This window comes from Vulpes lagopus, chromosome 2 (genome assembly GCF_018345385.1).
Source record: "Vulpes lagopus strain Blue_001 chromosome 2, ASM1834538v1, whole genome shotgun sequence".
Classification (NCBI taxonomy): Eukaryota; Metazoa; Chordata; class Mammalia; order Carnivora; family Canidae; genus Vulpes; species Vulpes lagopus.
In genome coordinates, this window is record NC_054825.1 from 54,342,494 (window position 1) to 54,359,836 (window position 17,343).

At 45.2% G+C, this 17,343-nt stretch overlaps 1 protein-coding gene across 6 annotated transcripts in view; it reads right to left on the reverse strand.

The window, feature by feature from the left end:
• The window catches only part of TLN2 (talin 2), a 418,441-nt gene that overhangs the window by 24,265 nt on the left and 376,833 nt on the right, over positions 1–17,343 (reverse strand). For all 6 annotated transcript variants that reach the window (XM_041740721.1, XM_041740682.1, XM_041740692.1 and 3 more), the window contains 4 exons: positions 14,824–14,949; positions 14,501–14,617; positions 12,016–12,201; positions 7,948–8,055 (listed from right to left, as the gene is read on the reverse strand). In XM_041740721.1, coding sequence (XP_041596655.1) covers positions 7,948–8,055; positions 12,016–12,201; positions 14,501–14,617; positions 14,824–14,949 — 537 coding nt within the window. The remainder of the gene's footprint in view (positions 1–7,947; positions 8,056–12,015; positions 12,202–14,500; positions 14,618–14,823; positions 14,950–17,343) is intronic.

A 17,343-nucleotide genomic window follows, 5' to 3' on the forward strand; every position in this document is an offset into this window, starting at 1 on the left:
CACAATAATTTTTTTCAATGAATGGTGATGGAATAATTGGGTATAGCAATAATTGGAATAATATGTAATAGCATGAACCTTGACTCTTAACCCACACCATATGCATAAATTAATTAGAAATGGAATATAAGCAAATATAAAAGTTAAAACTATATAGAAGAAAACAGGAAAATAATCTTAGTGATCTTAGATTTGGTAAGGATTCTCAGAAGATAAAACATATAAATTACACTTAAAAATTTCAAAAACCATGAATTTGGAAGTTTATGCTTTAGAACTTTAAAAACATTCTAAGTTTAAGAACCAGGCACAAAAGATCCCATACTGTGTGATTCTATTTATATGAAAAGTCTAGAATAGGCAAATCTACAGAGGCAGAAAAGAGATTAGTGTTTGTGTAGGACTTGGAGTGGGGATGAGGGCAATGAGTGACTGCTTAAGGGTATGAGAGGTCTTTTTGGGGTGATGAAATGTTCTATTATATTATGATAAGTGTATCACACTGTAAATACAGTAAAAACCAATTAATTGAAAGCCTTAAGTGGACAAATTCTGTCATATGCCAATTATAGTTCATAAATCTGTTAAAAAGAGAATCAATCTGGCATGCAAATGATAGACAACAGGAAGCTGGTGAAGGGGATAGCAGACTGTACCACTCCAAAATCTACTTCTTTTAAGGATTATTTTGAGCTAATTTTTTGAGAAGGAGCAGATACAGGAGAAGCTCTGAAAACAGAGTATAGGTTACACTTTTGAAAGGGAAATTTACATTTATAAAGCAAATCTTCATTTGTTAAGGGTGTCTCCCTCTCCCTTTATCACAAGAGAATCAGTTTAAATATACATAACCACCTTACCTTACTTTACTGAGCTTTTCCTGGTAACCTCCCATCAGTGATCTCCCCCCAACCAATTACAAACTTTCTTTTTTTGAGCTAAAGATGGTATTTAAGCTGGTGGCCTAGGTCACCTATGCAGTTACTCTTTTCCCCTGGATATCTGCCATGTATCTACGAGGTGCACAAGTTAATAAATTTGTTTTTCTTGTGTTAATCTTACCACACAGGCAAGAACTCAGAAAGGTAGAGAGAGAAAATTATTTTTCCTTCCCTTATACTGGGATATAACCCTAAAAATAATTTGATAACCTATACAACAGAAACATTCAATTCATGTTGTATATTTAATTGAGATATAAGACATATTTTAAGGGGGTCCCTCGGTGGCTCGGTGGTTTAGCGCCTGCCTTCAGCCCAGGGCGTGATCCTGGAGTCCTGGAATTGAGTCCCACGGTGGGCTCCCTGCAAGGAGCCTGCATCTCCTTCTGCCTGTGTCTCTGCCTCTCTCTCTCTATGTCTCATGAATAAATAAATAAAATCTTAAAAAAAAGGGACATATTTTAGCTTTCCTTTTCTATTTTTCCAAGTCTTATCTGCTCTTTTTTGTTTCCTCAACTCTCTGCCGCACTGTTTTCTAACATACATTTGCCTCCCTCCTCAGACACTGTTATGAAAATGAAAAGGTAAAGCACACCTTAAGAGAAACTACTAAAAAGAACCAAACCAAAAACCTAGAGGCATCTGGGTAGCTCAGTTGGTTGTATCTGACTCTTGATTTTGGCTCATATCCTGATTTCAGGTTGTGGGATCAAGCACCCATGTGGATCCTGCTTGAGATCCTCTCTCTCCCTCTCTCTTCTACTTTGCTCACGCTTTCTCTCTCAACCTCTCAAAAAAAAAAAAAAATCTAACAATTTGCATCTAGAAAATATAAAAAAATTTAAAAGTTCCATAGTAAGACAAATCCAATAAAAAACAGGCAAAAGATCTGAACAGGCACTTAATCAAAACAGACATACAGAAGGTAAAGAGGTGTATAAAAAAAGATACTCGAGGGCAGTCCGGGTGGCTCAGCAGTTTAGCGCCTGCCTTCGGCCTGGGGTATGATCCTGGAGACCCGGGATCAGGTTCCACATCAGGCTCCCTGCATGGAGCCTGCTTCTCCCTCTGCTTGTGTCTCTGCCTCTCTCTGTATGTGTGTCTTTCATGAATGGATGAACAAAATCTTAAAAAAAAAAAAAAAAAAAAAAGATACTTGACATTGTAAATTAAAATCACAATGCTTACTTTGGCAGCACATATACTAAAAACCACAGCAAGATACCACTATTTACCCACTAGAATGACTAAAATTAAAAAGATCATTTCAAGAGTTGACAAGGGTGTGGAGCAATTAGAACTCTAATATACTCTGGAGGAAATGTAAAATAGTATAATGACTCTTTAAAAATTTCCTAAACAACATTAAAAATGCATACCCTATTTTATAAATATCCTACATCTAGGTACTCATCCAAGAGAAATGAATACATATAGGCTCAAAGAGTTGTACAGAGAATGATCTTGGCAGCTGTAATTGTAATAATTAAAATCTGGAAACACCCTAAATGTCCATCATCAGGTACAGAGATAAATAAGTATGGCACATCCATTTGATGGAATTCTACTTAGCAATAAAACAGGACAAATTATTGATACACATAATAACCTGGATGGGACTGAAAAATGTTGATGCTGAGTAAAAGCCAGACAAAAAGGAGTACATGCTACATACTCCATTTGTATAAAAGTCTAGAAAAATGCAAACAAATCTGTAGTAACAAAAAGATCAGCAGTTGCCTAGAAATCCTGAGGAGTAATGCACACATTTGTTATTTTGATTGTGGTGATGCTGTCACAGATGTATTCAGAGATCAGTATTCAAACTGTACACTCTATCTGTTTATTGTATGTTTGTTAGGCTTCAATAAGGCTAGAAAAAGCTAGGGGTGTGGTGGGTAAATTCACTTATATCGTCAAAATGGGAGTGATTAAAGACTTCTGTCTTTAAAAGAAGAGCAGGATGGAGAGACAGAGGGAACCGCTCCTGCATATACTCCAGCTCTGAGAAAGGGACAAGCCCTATAGTAAAGTATCGGATTCAAATATAGCAGGTGGAAAGGAGTTCTATTTTTATTCTGCCATTAAGTCAACATGATTCCTAATAGCAGACAAGAGACAGAACCAAATTAAAGTTCTGCTAGTGGAAGCGAGGGTAATTTTAAGCCTGTCAAAGATCTCACATTGTGGTTTAGATGCAATACTGAACTGAATGCTGCAGAAGCAATGACGCTGACTCTTGCCCTGCAAAATCCTCCAGGACAAACTAGCAAACGGCAAATACAGGAGGCCAACACTGCTTGAATGGCCACATCTAAAGCTTCAGAAAGCTCCTTGGGTAGCAGGTCAGGGCTCTGCCTAAATTGGATCCTGTTATTTATAGATCACTAACTGGATTCTCCAAAGGAAAAGATCACCCAAGCAGGGGTTCTTGATTTGGTCTCTCAATTCCCAAAGGATCCAACTGGGCATTGGGACCCTCTTAATAGTTTAAGGAACATTTTGTGTGCTTGTGCTGCTGTTTCTTTAATGATGGTAATGGGAGGTAGGAAATGGACATTCAGCTCCAAAGGGTCTAAGGATGCTAAAATCATGAGAGTTACTTGCACCTAGATAGAGAAAAAAAGCAGAATGGGAGTGATAAATGACACAAAATTTAAAAATATATGTGTATATATATTCTTAAAAAAACAAGGATCCAGGGGATCCCTGGGTGGCTCAGCGGTTTAGCACCTGCCTTCTGCCCAGGGCGTGGTCCTGGAGTCCTGGGATTGGGTCCCGCATCGGGCTCCCGGTGCATGGAAGCTGCTTCTCCCTCTGCCTGTGTCTCTGCACCCCGCCCCCCTCTCTCTCTCTCTGTCTCTCATGAATAAATAAAATCTTTGAAAAATATAAGGATCCAAACCAAATAGGACAAACATAAACAAAGTTAATTAATTATACATGATGGGCACATGGATGTTGATATGGTTTTCTCTATTTTTAAGCCTTTTCTAAAGTAAACCTGAAATATACAAACCAGCAAAAAAAAAAGTTAAGAATTCTTGGCTCTAACATGTTGAAACTGAACAAGGCTAAAGCAGTGTAATCTCTTCCACATTTTTATGTGCCTAAATTTAAGAAAAGCAGCTCACTGAAGATCCCTGCACGTCCCTGTATCACCTGAAAGTGACTTGAACTTATTTCTGTAAGTTGCTGGACACCATCTCCGAACCTTAATTTCTAACTTCTCTCTCTTTTGGTAAAAACTGGACAAGGATCTAGCCTCACTTCAGCTTTCAGGAATCTTATCAGTTCTCTTTGATCAATTAAACCAAGAGGTCACCTTTACAAGAGATCCAAGAGGACTAACCTAAGATCTCCTGCTACAGTTTCGACTTAGGTTGACTTTTTTTTTTTTTTTTTTTGCATAACAGAGATGCTGTAGCCATCCTAGTACTCATGGCCTTCCCATGAAGATCAGAGAAATGAAGGAGTGAATAGGATGCTGTGCATGTATTTGTTCATATGAAAGTCTCTAGTTTTTTAACTGCTTGTTTATTCATCACCTTCAAATAGCAAATCTTAATATCTGAAATGAACGCTAGTTTCCCTGTTTGTGTGTCTCTGTTTCCCCTATCTCTTGCTGGGTTCTCCACCAGCTCTGGCCTCAACAGTCTTGTGGCTCCTAAGCCTCTCACTGCTGTGCAATCTTCCTTCCTCTTGGCCTCATGTTAGCCCAGATTTCTTCCTAGTCTGTCTGGGTGGAAGAATTAGGGCTAACAATGCAAGACATGAACTTATTCTCAGCTGCAGGCCCAAGAAAACCACAAATGTCCACAGCATGGGTGAAAGAATGCTGTCACGAGGCTTCTGCAATTTCCAGTGATGAACGAGTATTTTTCCTATGGTTACGATAATCTCCTTGGAAGGCTTGCATTCTTGCTTTATTTTTCATGAGAAAAATAACCTCCAAAGAGTATGACTTGCTTTCTAAAGAGACAAAAGTAAATATATGAACAAATAAATGTATGATGCTAATTCACTCATATTTCTCTGAAAGTCAGAACCATCAACACATGTCATCAAGAGGCAAAAATATCCTTGGAAAAGAGGAGATAAATTCTGCATGTTTTAACATAATTTCCAATGCCATTCAGCTTTCCTTTCTATTAACGGTTCCATTTGCACACTAGCTACTTTTACACCATGTACCTCAAAACAGCTATGGGGAAACAGGGCATTTCTCTTTCTACCAGGATTATGGGTCAAAATGATATGACTGTTTAGAAAGATGAAAAGAAACTCAGATGGTAGGCTTTTAACGTAACCATCTGAGTCTGCAACACATAGGCTTAAGAGTCCTGTTTCCCTAATAAACACAAGGGAGAATTCATAACAGAAAATCAATCAACTAATATGAGCAGCCAGAGAAGCACATCAGCTATAAAGTGTAATTGTTCTTGCCAGGCCCAGAAAAAGGAGGAGGTGTTTGCTCCCCTGTCTTGCCAGCCTCTGGCCCCTACAGTTAAGCCTCACCAATCACACATGATGTGGGGGCTTCCCATGGAGCAGGTGTCCTTCCTTCTGTTCCAGAATAACCTTATGATTATCATTAGGGCTGAAGCCTGACATAGTAATCAAGTGGCCATAAAGCTGGGGTCTCCGAATGTGTGAACTGGGTGGGAATGGCTCCTACACCTTCCCTAATGTTTACGGAGGTGCCAGATCTCTTGGCCTCTTCTTGGACAAAGAGGTCCACCATCCTCCCACCCCCTGGAGGCCCTGTCTTCTTTTGCTCACCCAAACAAGGTGGGCATGGAGAGGAGAGGTCAGAGGGAGAGGAGGTGCCTTGGTGATGCAGCACCTGGTTCCCAGATACTGGAAAAGGGTCCAAAGTTGTCCTGAGGTCAGGGAGAGGACCCAAGGGGGCTCTGCTTTTCCTCCCCACTGGGGTTAACTCCTCGCACTGGCCCCTGCTCATCCTCATGAGGGCAAACTCCTCTCCCAGACAGAAGGTGTCTTGTTGCTGGAGAGTGAAATGGGAGACCTGCCCTCCAATGAACACCCTTAAAGGCTGTTGCCTCTTTTTATTCAGGTTTGTGGATTTGTCAGGTGCACAGCTGGAGGTAAACCCCTCCGTGGTGACACTCCTCTTACAGGGCTCATCAAGAGCTGAGGTGGAATGTGACAACCTGAGGGCTATTTATGTGGCCAAGCTGGGATCTGAACTCAGAGCTTCTAAACCTAAGCCTGCCACTGTTTCTGCCATAACTTTCTAATTTTCATCTAGAACAAGGTTCTATGTGACTAAGACTATTGTCCCACCAAGAAAGAAAAAACACCTGTTGGAAGCCTTGCTGGCTTCATTCTCCTGACCCTGAATTTCCTGCTAAGCATGCTCATAGACTGACCACTTTAACTATGTTCTAACACAGAAAGTGGGTTTGGCTAGAGTGGCTCGTGCCAGTGAACGCTGACTGGCCAAGATGTTCTTTCCCTGGCCCTCATGCAATACGCTGCTGTCTGTTTGCAAGGGTTCAGGCTTTCGAACTCAATGTTAGGAATGCCAGCCTGCCCCTTCTCACAGAAGGTACACTTTCACATGGACCACACTTAACGTGGGTGAAGAATAAAAGTATTGCTCCCTTAAGAGACCTAAAATGCTTAATATCATAAGGTAATTTAATTAAAAATTTTTAATTTAAATTCTATTTAATTAACATAAAGTGTAATGTTAGTTTCAGACGTAGAATTTAGTGATTCATTAGTTGCATAGAACACCCAGCGCTCATTCTATCACGTGCCCTCCTTAATGCCCATCACCTGGTTACTCTAACCCCCCAAGCCCCTCCCTCCAGCAACCCTCAGTTTGTTTTCTATAGTTAAGAATCTCTTATAGTTTGCCTCCTTCTGTTTTTGTCTTTATTTTTCCTTCTCTTAAAAGGTAATTTAATTTTAAGGTGGCAGTGACATGCTAGAACAAGCACATGGCTGGACATAATAAGAATTGTGACTTGGTCCCGGATTTGTCCTGGTGGCTGGGTGACCTCAACCAAGGGGCCAAACTTCTCTGGATCGTTCCTTTGCTCTGCTAGCCTCATGGTAGTGCAAGGACAAAATGAAAATTTTCAGTGCTCCACAAATGAAAGACTTACAGTTCTCTGTGGCCTGTTGATTTTTTTTTTTTTCTTTTTAAGGTTTGGGAAGGAGCAAACAGTGATGGAATGTGGGACACCATCAATTCTCTTCTGGGGTTGTCTCATTCCTGGACAAATTCTCTTGGGGACTGCCCTAGATCTCCCATGGTTCTGAATGTAGTTCCCAGGAAGTGACAGAGACATACAGCAAATATATTTCTCAACTGTGTATGGTTTGGCCCTTCAGGCTGCAGGAAGCCAAGCCACTCTATGAGCTGGGACTGTCAGTGCAAGCCTGAGGCTCCCAGGCGGACAGTCTTCCTAGCCATGATCACTGAACCCCCGCACTGGCATCTTCCCTATCAGCCCCCTTTTCCAGCTCCATGTGGATATTCCAGGCTGGAGGAAAGTCATCGGAGGGAGGGAAGCATTCTCAGCGTGATCCACAGTATTCACTCAAGGACAAGGGGATATCCCAAGAGGCTGGTAGGTCACTTGGAGCACTGGTGATGTTTTTCCTTGTCATGGAGCCTGGTGTGGCTCTTTCTGGAGGCTTCCCTGTCCTTGAAGGACTGGGCTCTTTCTAACAGGACCTCTCAACATTATTTCAGAGGGGGCTTTGTCTATACCACCCTCTTGCATGCTATTCTTGCCTCTCTGGTGCAAAGAGAGACTCGGCTCTCCTGGATGCTAACAACTTCTTTTAGACCCTTTGACATCAGCATGCTGGAGCAGTGCGATATTGGACACATTTCAGCTCAATCCAGCCCCAGACTCACAAGTGGAGCCTGCACAGTGCTCTCCGAGGTATTTTCCTGATGAAAGGATGGTCTGTATCTGACTTAGCTCTTCCCCAGCCCTGGCCCGGCCCACACCCCTCTCCTCACCACCAAGACGTGCTCGAGAAGGTCTAGGTAGCCAAGGGTGCACTCCGTCCCGTACCGCAAAGCTCTGGTGCGCACCTCCTCGCTGACATCAGGGTGGAAAGAGGCTTGCTGCAGAGAGAAAGGAATGTTGATATCTTAAAACAGGAAAAGCCAGTTGGTGAGCGGACCAAGGGGTGGGAGCAGTTACCTGCCCAGGAGTGCAGAGAAGCCCTGCACCCACAGGTAGGAGACCTCCATTCTGAAATACCTTCTGCCTTGCCCTCCATGACCTCCCTGAGAAACGTTTGCTGATTCCCTGGATAGAGAAGGTGGCCCTCCTCCACTTTCTTTTGCTACCTCCCACCTGTCTACACAGTAGGTTCTCTGACAATGTTTTGGGTCTTGCCCTGGAGCCAGACAAAAGCACATGAATCAGGTTCTTCTTTCCTTCCTTTCTCCCTGCCCTCTTTCACTGAAATGTAAGAAACTCCACATGCACTAAAAAGCCCAGGAAAAATTCATGGATGAGGTGCTTACAGCAGATGTACTCTCCCAGGGTCTGCCTGCCTTTCTCCAGTAGCATGAGGCGTCCTGAAGCCCCTCTGTGTTCACAGGCTGATCACACTCAGATCCTCACTCTGTGACCTGACCACGGTGTACTCACAGTGTTTCCCAGCCAGGGTCCTGTGGCTCCTGGGAAACTTCAGACCGTAAGCTCCCCACTACCCTCAGAGGTGCCATAAAGAACTCATCTCACATTATACACGGTGAGATAAGCAAACAAGGACATATGGTTAGTACAGCCATCTGTGCTTTATTTATTTATTTTTTGCACTTATGACCTGTTGGTTTCATTCACTTCTGATATATCCGATGGCACACCCATTCATGGGGTTACCAGATTAAGTATAGTTAACCCAGTTACAACTGAATTTTGAATAAACAATAAAAAATTTTTAATGTAAGTTTGAGAAACTCTATTTTTTATTTGCTCAATCTGGCAACACTACCCAGCCTTTCTTCCTTCTACGGCCTTACTCTGGAAAGAACGTGGGGCTTCTCAGAACACATAAAAGAGAAAACTACAAATAAATCCCAAATCAAGACACATATGAATCACATATTAGGATAAAAAGGCAAAGTGGAGGGGAAGAGTGGCTAGCCTTCATGTTTGTTCTACACAAGCCACACTGTCTAGGACTGGGGAGTACTGGTAGGAACACCTGAGGGCTCTCCCCTCACCTGCTCCCCCAACACACCCCAGAATGAGTGGGGACGATCTGAGTGGCCAGCATCTATCATTTCTGAGCTCAGTTTTGCCCATCTGAGGACTAATGGGCCATGCCTATCACTACCACTTTTTTTTTTTTTTTTTTACTTGTCCTTGCTCCCTTTTGTCTCTAAAGGTGAGGATGGAACCCACATCTGGGGGAAGATGCAGGCTATAATGCTACCAAAAGTTACCTCTAATAGGCAGCGTGTACAACCCCCATTTAGAGTCATGTGGGGACTGAGGGTAGGCACTTTTGTCCACTGCCGGTGGCTCTAACTTTGCAGAACTCTTCAGGATAGCCATCTGGTAAGAATCAAAATGTCATAACATCTGACTAATTGTACTCCTGGGAGTCCTGCATGAGGAAATCATCCAAAGCAAAGAAAGTACAGGTATGCCCAAAGATGTTCATGGCAGTAGAGTTTAAAGTACAGATAAAAAGTGCAGATTATAGGGTAATATCTGATAATAGGGTAAGATTGTATTCATTAACAAAGTATTTGTGGTCATGAAAGAGTCACTTATAACGACTCACAGCAACATAGAAACGGCCATATGACATTAGTTGTAATAGTTGGTTGTCATGTATCTAAAGTAGACATATACACATGCAAGTAAGACAAGAAACACAGGAGAACTAACTTAGGGTGTAGGGAATCCCTTGTCTCCACCTGAATAATTAGTGTAATCCTTTCCTTCTGATAAAATGGGCCAGGATGTAACTTACTGCACTTGCATTTTTGCCACCCTGCTCAGCCCCAAAGGCAGTGCTCCAATATGGCAACTTGGCCCTCTGCCTGGATATAAGGGTTTCTTCCTGGTCTACCACTCGGTGTCCCTGATTTTCTTTTTTTTTTTTTTGTCCCTGATTTTCTATATATTCCTTATTGCACGCCTTTTCTGGCAAGCTGCTTCATTTTCTTTCTGCAAAAGAGACAGGACCAAAGGAAATGCAAAAGTCAATAAGTCTGTTATATAAGTCCTATCCTAACAGGAGTCTCAGTGCTCAGTGCAAACTCTTGTCATCAAAGTCTGGCTTTGAGGTGTAAAATTCTGACTGTTATTTTACCCTGTAAAGTCAGGATGGTCTGATCTGGGGGCAGGACAACAGGGAGGAGCAGAGGCAGGGCAAATTGGGCCTGTACCTGGATCCTTGTCCTCTTCCCCTAAACACAAGGGTATGTGCATTATTAAGAGACTTGAAAATCTAAGCTGCCTTCCACTGCCACCTTAATCTGTTTAATTTCCCCTTTTCATTTCTTGTCTGTAACAAGGAGACAAAGCACTGGTCACTCATCACCCTCAGTGGCCCTAACCATTAATAGCTGGGAGGCCATGGGCAACAGGAACAGAGTAGCCGTGAAATCAGAGGACCCGGTTTCAGTTCTAATTCTGAGAGTAAACAGCTGTGTGACCATGGTCATGCCACTTAATCTCTCCAGGGCTGCTTCATCATCCATCAAGTTGGGATAATTCCCTTTGTCCTTCGCATCCAGGATCAAATGACCGAATATGCATGACAGCCCTTCCACAACTGTGAGGTGCCCTATGGAACACCATAGGTGGCATGCAGGCCCCATCCTGCTAGGTAAGTACTATTCTCTGGGTGAGGCTGTAACCCCTCTGGGAGTTGTCACTTCTGACAGGGCAGATTCCATGAAGCACACCATAATTGCAAGTACTTGTGGCCCCAGGAGAGTCTAAACTCCCTGGCCCTGTGGCACACACGGGCCCCATGAAAGTATCCTTACCACCTTATCACCCTCTTCCCCTCCCCGCACACCCCCCATGCTCTGGCCTCCATCACACCCAGGAGGCCAGTAAATGTGGTGCTGTCTCCCCTGCCCAGCCCTCGCATGCTCATTCCTTCAGGCTGGCTGCCTTGCCCTCCCGCAATCCAGGTACCTCTATTGCATCCCACCTGCTCTGAGGAACCCAAGAAGCCATCAGTTGGACCTTGCCCTGCTCTCCCACCCAAGCGATTTTGCCACAAAAATGGCCCTGTCTCCTCAGACCCCAAAGCTGCAAGAGCTGCTTTTTCAACTTCTGTGACTCCTCTCCACTTGTTCACCATGGTAGGGAGTTATCAAACCATCACTGAGTGGAAGCCGGGGTCCCTGGGACACAGATGTCCCTAGAAGGATGAAGGTCTGGTTTGGGGTGCTCAATGGGGGGGCCCTCTTTTGGCTCACTTTCTTAACAGACAAGGAAATAACAACTCAGGTCCTTCCCGCTCCTTCACAAAGGTTGGGCTCAGCTGAGGCAGCCACCCTGCTTGCTTAGCCAAGGATCAGAGGGGTTTCTGCAAAATGTCTGGCACAGATAGGAAAAAGGCAGTTTCCTAACACTCTGTTTTGTTCTCCCAACTCACTTTCTCACCCAGTTATAGCAGCATGTCTCCCAGCACAGAATGCAGACCCATGGAGGCAGGACTGGAGACAGGCTAGAGTGGGAAGCAATTTTTGTTCAGAGGGCCAGGCACAGAATGCTACAGTCCCTCCTTGCCTCTGTCAGAGTGGCTCCCCTACACCCTCCCTGAGGAGGCATCCTGCCTACTTAGGAAGAGGGAAAGTAGAAGAGTTAGTCAGCAGGCCAAGCCAAGGCCATCCCCCCCTCTGAAACACGAAACTACTCTAGAGAGTCATTTCCCATGGGCTGGTGTGTGTACCCCTCCAGCATGTGTTTCATTACAGAGTTAGGGTACCGAGCTGCTCCCTTCTCCATGTGGCCGGCCTCTCCCTTCCTCCACACCAAACCAAATACTCAGGCACAACATTGCCTTCTCTCTCCATCCGAAACAACTCCAAGGCCTTTACCTTACAAGCTGTCAACATATCTGACACGGCTTTCCGGCTCAGGTTGGCGGTGGCAATCACATCCTCCTGCCTGCATGAGTTCCCAGCGGCCACGGCTTTGGCTGTCGCCATGGTGATGCCTTTTGTCATCCTTATGGATTCTTCAGGTGAAGAGGTCTTTTCAGGTACTTCTTTGGACTGGAACACCTGAAAGTTCAAAATACAACAGGTGAAAAACAAACAAACAAACAAAAACAAACAACAAAAAAAGGAAGGACAAAAATAATTTATCTTCTCCGACTGGGCTGCTGCTCACGGTCTGAAAACTGAGCCAGTAACAGGAAGAAACCATCAAAAGGCAGGAAATTAGAAATTTAATTTGAGTAATATTATTCTTGCTTTCAATATTCTAGCACGGAGAAGCTTTGTACACCTGTACTCAGCGTTCATGGTTAACAATCCGGGGAGGGGGAGGGAGACATGTCTACAGCACTAACCCGTTCATCTGCAGACAGACACTCAGCATTTTAAACCATCCTGGGGAAGGTGGTGGGGTGGCTTCCCAGTTCTTGCCCCTCCCCGCTGGTGCTTTAGCAGGTCCAAGAAACTCTGCAGTTCTGAGGCTGGTTCCTGCGCTGGATGGACCTGGATGCATCCCTGTGGACTCACCTCTTTCTTCCTCTTTAAGAAGGTGTGGGGTTGGGGGGAAATGGAGCATTTGGTTTCTTCTATTCTTAGCCTGTCTTACAAATATAACTGCATAATTGTGCAGAGGCGTTCGTGTCAAGCGCGCCACAGTGACACTGTGAATTATTTAAAACCACACACACACACACACACACACACACACACCCCTTTAGAGAAGCTGAAATAAATTAACCATGGTAAGTGAATATCCCACTTTAAAATTCCACCCGTGAGTCAAGGCAGCCATTTCTGCTTCAAGCCCATCTGTCTTGTCTCTCTAATATGAGTGACTGGTGCCAGGGCTGTATGTTCACTGTGAGGCTGTCCCCTGCAAGGAGGACTCCTAAACTGGTTGGGGCCACTCTGTTTTTAGCCCTAGGCAACCACCTTTCAGCCAGCTAGTTTTTCCTGAGGCAAAGGAAAGAATCCAGCCAGTGTCCCTATCCCGGTCATGTGTTAAGGAGCGTCAAACATTACCACCCCCCTAAAAATGGGCAGCTCCAATCAAGCTGCCCAGGGCCACGCCTGAATGCTAACCTGGAATGAGCGCGACCTGTACAGGGCCCTTCACACTAATATGGCCCACGTGGCCCATGCTCCTTCAGAAACTTCCTATGTCAGTGGAAATAATGCATAACCTGTGTCAATGCCAGACCACATTGGTCTATTTAGGTTGACCATGTGTAACTTCCCAGGAGAGCTCTGAATTTCAAATTCCTCCACTGCCACCATGAGCCCCACCCATGCCTACCAGAATGTGGGCTCTGACTTTTGATAGGAACCATTGAGCCAACGCAGGTGGGTAAGCGTCAGGCGGCAGGGCTTAAGGACACCACCTGCAATTTTTAGTTCCTTTTTTGTGTGAGAACCCAATATAACACCGACCAAGACGGGGTTCGTTCAAAATAGGACAAGAGAACCTAAGGCCCCAACACCAAAACCGAACAGAATCGCTGGTTTCTGTGGCTGATCCACATGGGCTTTTGGCCTTCATAGGTGACCCTCTAAAGATGCAGAATAATAACTGGCAGCGAGGCAGGACTTCCACTCCCCACCCCAAAAGAGAAACTGAATCTGTGATTAGACCTCCTATTGGAAAAAAAACTCCATTTGAAACCACTCATTTTCAGCATACTTCTATTTCTAGGGATTAGGATAAGTCAATCCATAACCATTATGGGATCAAAAGAACAGGGATAGTATCCATATCTCAGGAACACCAGGACACCCTCACTCTATAACCATGGAACAAGGCAGGAAAGAACGTATGGTTGATCTCTCTGAGATCACAAGGATCACCAACAGAAGAATGCTGAATTTGAAAGGGAAGTGTCTCAGGCAAAGGCATCCAGGTTTTTCTAATAGGGAACCTCCAACTCCAGAATCTGGATGGGTGCAGCAGTGTGAGCTGTTCCTGACAGCAAAGGGAATCAAGAGGTGCCGTGAGTGGCTCCACGTGGTATGCACACCATTTAAGCTCAAGGTGAGAGCAAATAGTCACTTTCTCTTTCCCAGGCATCTTCTGTAATGAAATCTTTTGTTTCATGCTCTGATTTTGGTGGCATTAAACCTAAATAGTCCTAAGTGACACATTTTAATTAATTTCTTAATTACACATCAATCATAGCCAAACCCTGATGCGGTGAGTTATGCCTGGGGCCTCAATTATACAAAGCTACCAGCAGGTAGGTGAGTGGGCCTCCCTAGCTCAGGTGCTCCAGGTAAAACTGGAGCTTGATGCTATGAATCTTAGAGCAATCTGTTTTGGGTGTCAGCTCTTGCACAGGGGGCCTGAGGGAGGTGACTGCTGGCTCCTTACCGTGAGCTCCTGTTTCATGTACTCGATTGTAGCCTCAAGTGCCCGTGTACCTCGGGTGGCCTCGTCCTCCACTGCCTTTACGGTCTTGAGGAGGGAGGTGACATTGGTCACCATCACCTGCATAGGAAGGAGAGGCAGAGAGAAAATGAGAAGCACACTGAGGTCTGCTCCATCCTTTTTGTTCTGGATCTGATTCCATGAGCAAAACTATTGCTAAGTAAGGAAGGAGCTCAGATGCATATGCTTCTGTTATTCTTGTATATGCTTCTCTCACTATGCACTCCCCCTTCCACACCTGCCCCTGACTTGGGGCCCCACTCTACCTTGGCCGCCCCCTTGAGCTGGTACATGGAGGGGTCATCAGCAGGCTTGCTGGCAGCTCCTTTGGTAGCGCCAATCAGATCCGAAAGGGCCTTGGCTACATCTTTGATGGCATTGATCAATACCACCTGAAAGAAAGCAGAGAGTCCAGGTGAGCAGCCCCAGCAGTCACCTACTGGCCTCCTGGAGAGCATATGGCCCGAGGGTCAGGTGGGGGCATCTGGGAGGCAAGGTCTCTATCTCTGCAGGTCTCAAGCCTGCAGCAAGGAAGATTCTCCAGAAGCCACCCCTGAAGATGCTGATGCAGGAGACTCCTCAAGTAGGACTGACACTGAGCCAGAATACAGACCCCACGTATACTCAGCATGCTCAAACAGCTCCAGCTGGCAGCTCTGATGACAAGCCGCCTAAGAAAGGATGTAGGCAGCTAAGCAGACATCTGGGAGCCGGCACCGCTCACCTATACCCTGAGCTGGTAACCAAAAACATGAAGAAGCAAATGCTAGCCTCATACCCTGGCCTGCAGAGCCTCTGTGGCAGCCCGCCTGCACCTCCAGCTCTGGCTTGTAGGATTCTGACTCACTCCACATGAGATGGGCAGATGGGTCTTGTCTGTGTCCAGTGAAAATCCCACTCATCGCTACTTCAGGACCTCTGCGTTTGCTCCTCTCTCTGCCTGGAACCCAGCTCTTCTCATCATTCAGGTCTCTGCTCACAAATGCAGGTGCTCAGAGACCTTTCCTGACCACCCCCCGCCTGAAATTCCAGCAGCGAGTCTTGTTTTATGGATAGGACTTATTAGTATGTGGAATTACTATCTTCTCCCCCAATGTGGGTGTAAGCTCTAGGAGGGCCAGCCTGGATTTCTGTCTGTTGTGTTTTGTACTCAGGACAGGGCCTGGCATGTCACAGGCACTCACGATAAGTCACAGAATGACTGGACAAGTGCACACCCTAATGACAATAGAGATAATATGGTAGCTACACTCCAGTAATTGAGCAGAGGCCACAGGCCATCCTTACAGTGTGCAGGACCTGGGGTCTGAAGCACTAGTCATACTTAGGAATGACATGACATGACATACCCCTTACACGTTTAAGTCTTCTGAACCCCTACTTCTGGAGCAGCAACAATTTCCTCTTACTGAGGGCAGTGTTTCAGTCCCGAGCCATGCATGCCTCCCGTGACTTTGCTTTATCCTCACCACTGCCCTGCCAGGTGGGAGCTACGATGCTTCTGCCCATTCCCAGGGCCTGGGAGCAGCGGGGCTGAGATTCAGACTCTAGTCAGCATGAGCCCAAGGGTCATGATTTTAACCTTCATACTAGCTTATGCTCTAGGACTCAGGCTCCTCATGTACAAATGGCATTAGTAGCACCAACCCTATCTCACCACACTGCTGTGAGGGTGACTACATAATGTACATGAAACCACATTAGAAACTCCTATGTCCCACAATAGCTAAACTGTGGAAGGAGCCTCGGTGTCCATCGAAAGATGAATGGATAAAGAAGATGTGGTTTATGTATACAATGGAATATTACTCAGCAATTAGAAACGACAAATACCCACCATTTGCTTCAACGTGGATGGAACTGGAGGGTATTATGCTGAGTGAAATAAGTCAATCAGAGAAGGACAAACAGTGTATGTTCTCATTCATTTGGGGAATATGAATAATAGTGAAAGGGAATATAAAGGAAGGGAAAAGAAATGTTGGGAAATATCAGGAAGGGAGACAGAACATAAAGACTCCTAACTCGGGGAAATGAACTAGGGGTGGTGGAAGGGGAGGAGGGCGGGTGTTGGAGGGGAATGGGTGACGGGCACTGAGGTGGACACTTGACGGGATGAGCACTGGGTGTTTTTCTGTATGTTGGTAAATTGAACACCAATAAAAGTTAATTAAAAAAAAAAAAAAAAAAAGAAACTCCTATGTCCCAGACATCTGAGCAGCAGAGTGACGCTGTGCCTCTGGCCCTCCCACCTTCTCCAGCTCTGTCCCGGGCCGTCTCACGCCCAGGGCACATGGATCCTCTGGCAACCTCTGAACCCACAGGGCAGGTCAGGACATGATGGGGCTCGTGAGGAAGGGCTGATGGGTGTGCACTTCACATTGCCCGATTCTGGCCATCACAGCAGCAGGGAGGTACAGCAAGTGGAGGGCAAGGGATGGCAAGCCCAGGCTACTGCCAACACCCAGCGTGCACGGTCCTGTCCCTGGTCACTAGGATGTGACTGGAGAGTAGGTACATTTTTGCGAGGGGATATTTTCCACTAGAGGTCTCATTAGAAGCTGGGGCTCTAGGACATAACAGAGCATCTGGGAGTCAAGACTCTAAATAATTTGAAACATTTCTTCGTGTTCAAAGATTTAAATCCTCCCCCAGCCTGCTCACTCTTCCTAAAGTGGAGCTAGGCTCCCAGAATATGGATTCCAATCTCACTGAGCATTTTCAAGCTTTGCCTTTCTCCATGGGGGTAAGAACAATATTGTGGGCAGGGAGGGATTTCTGTGAAT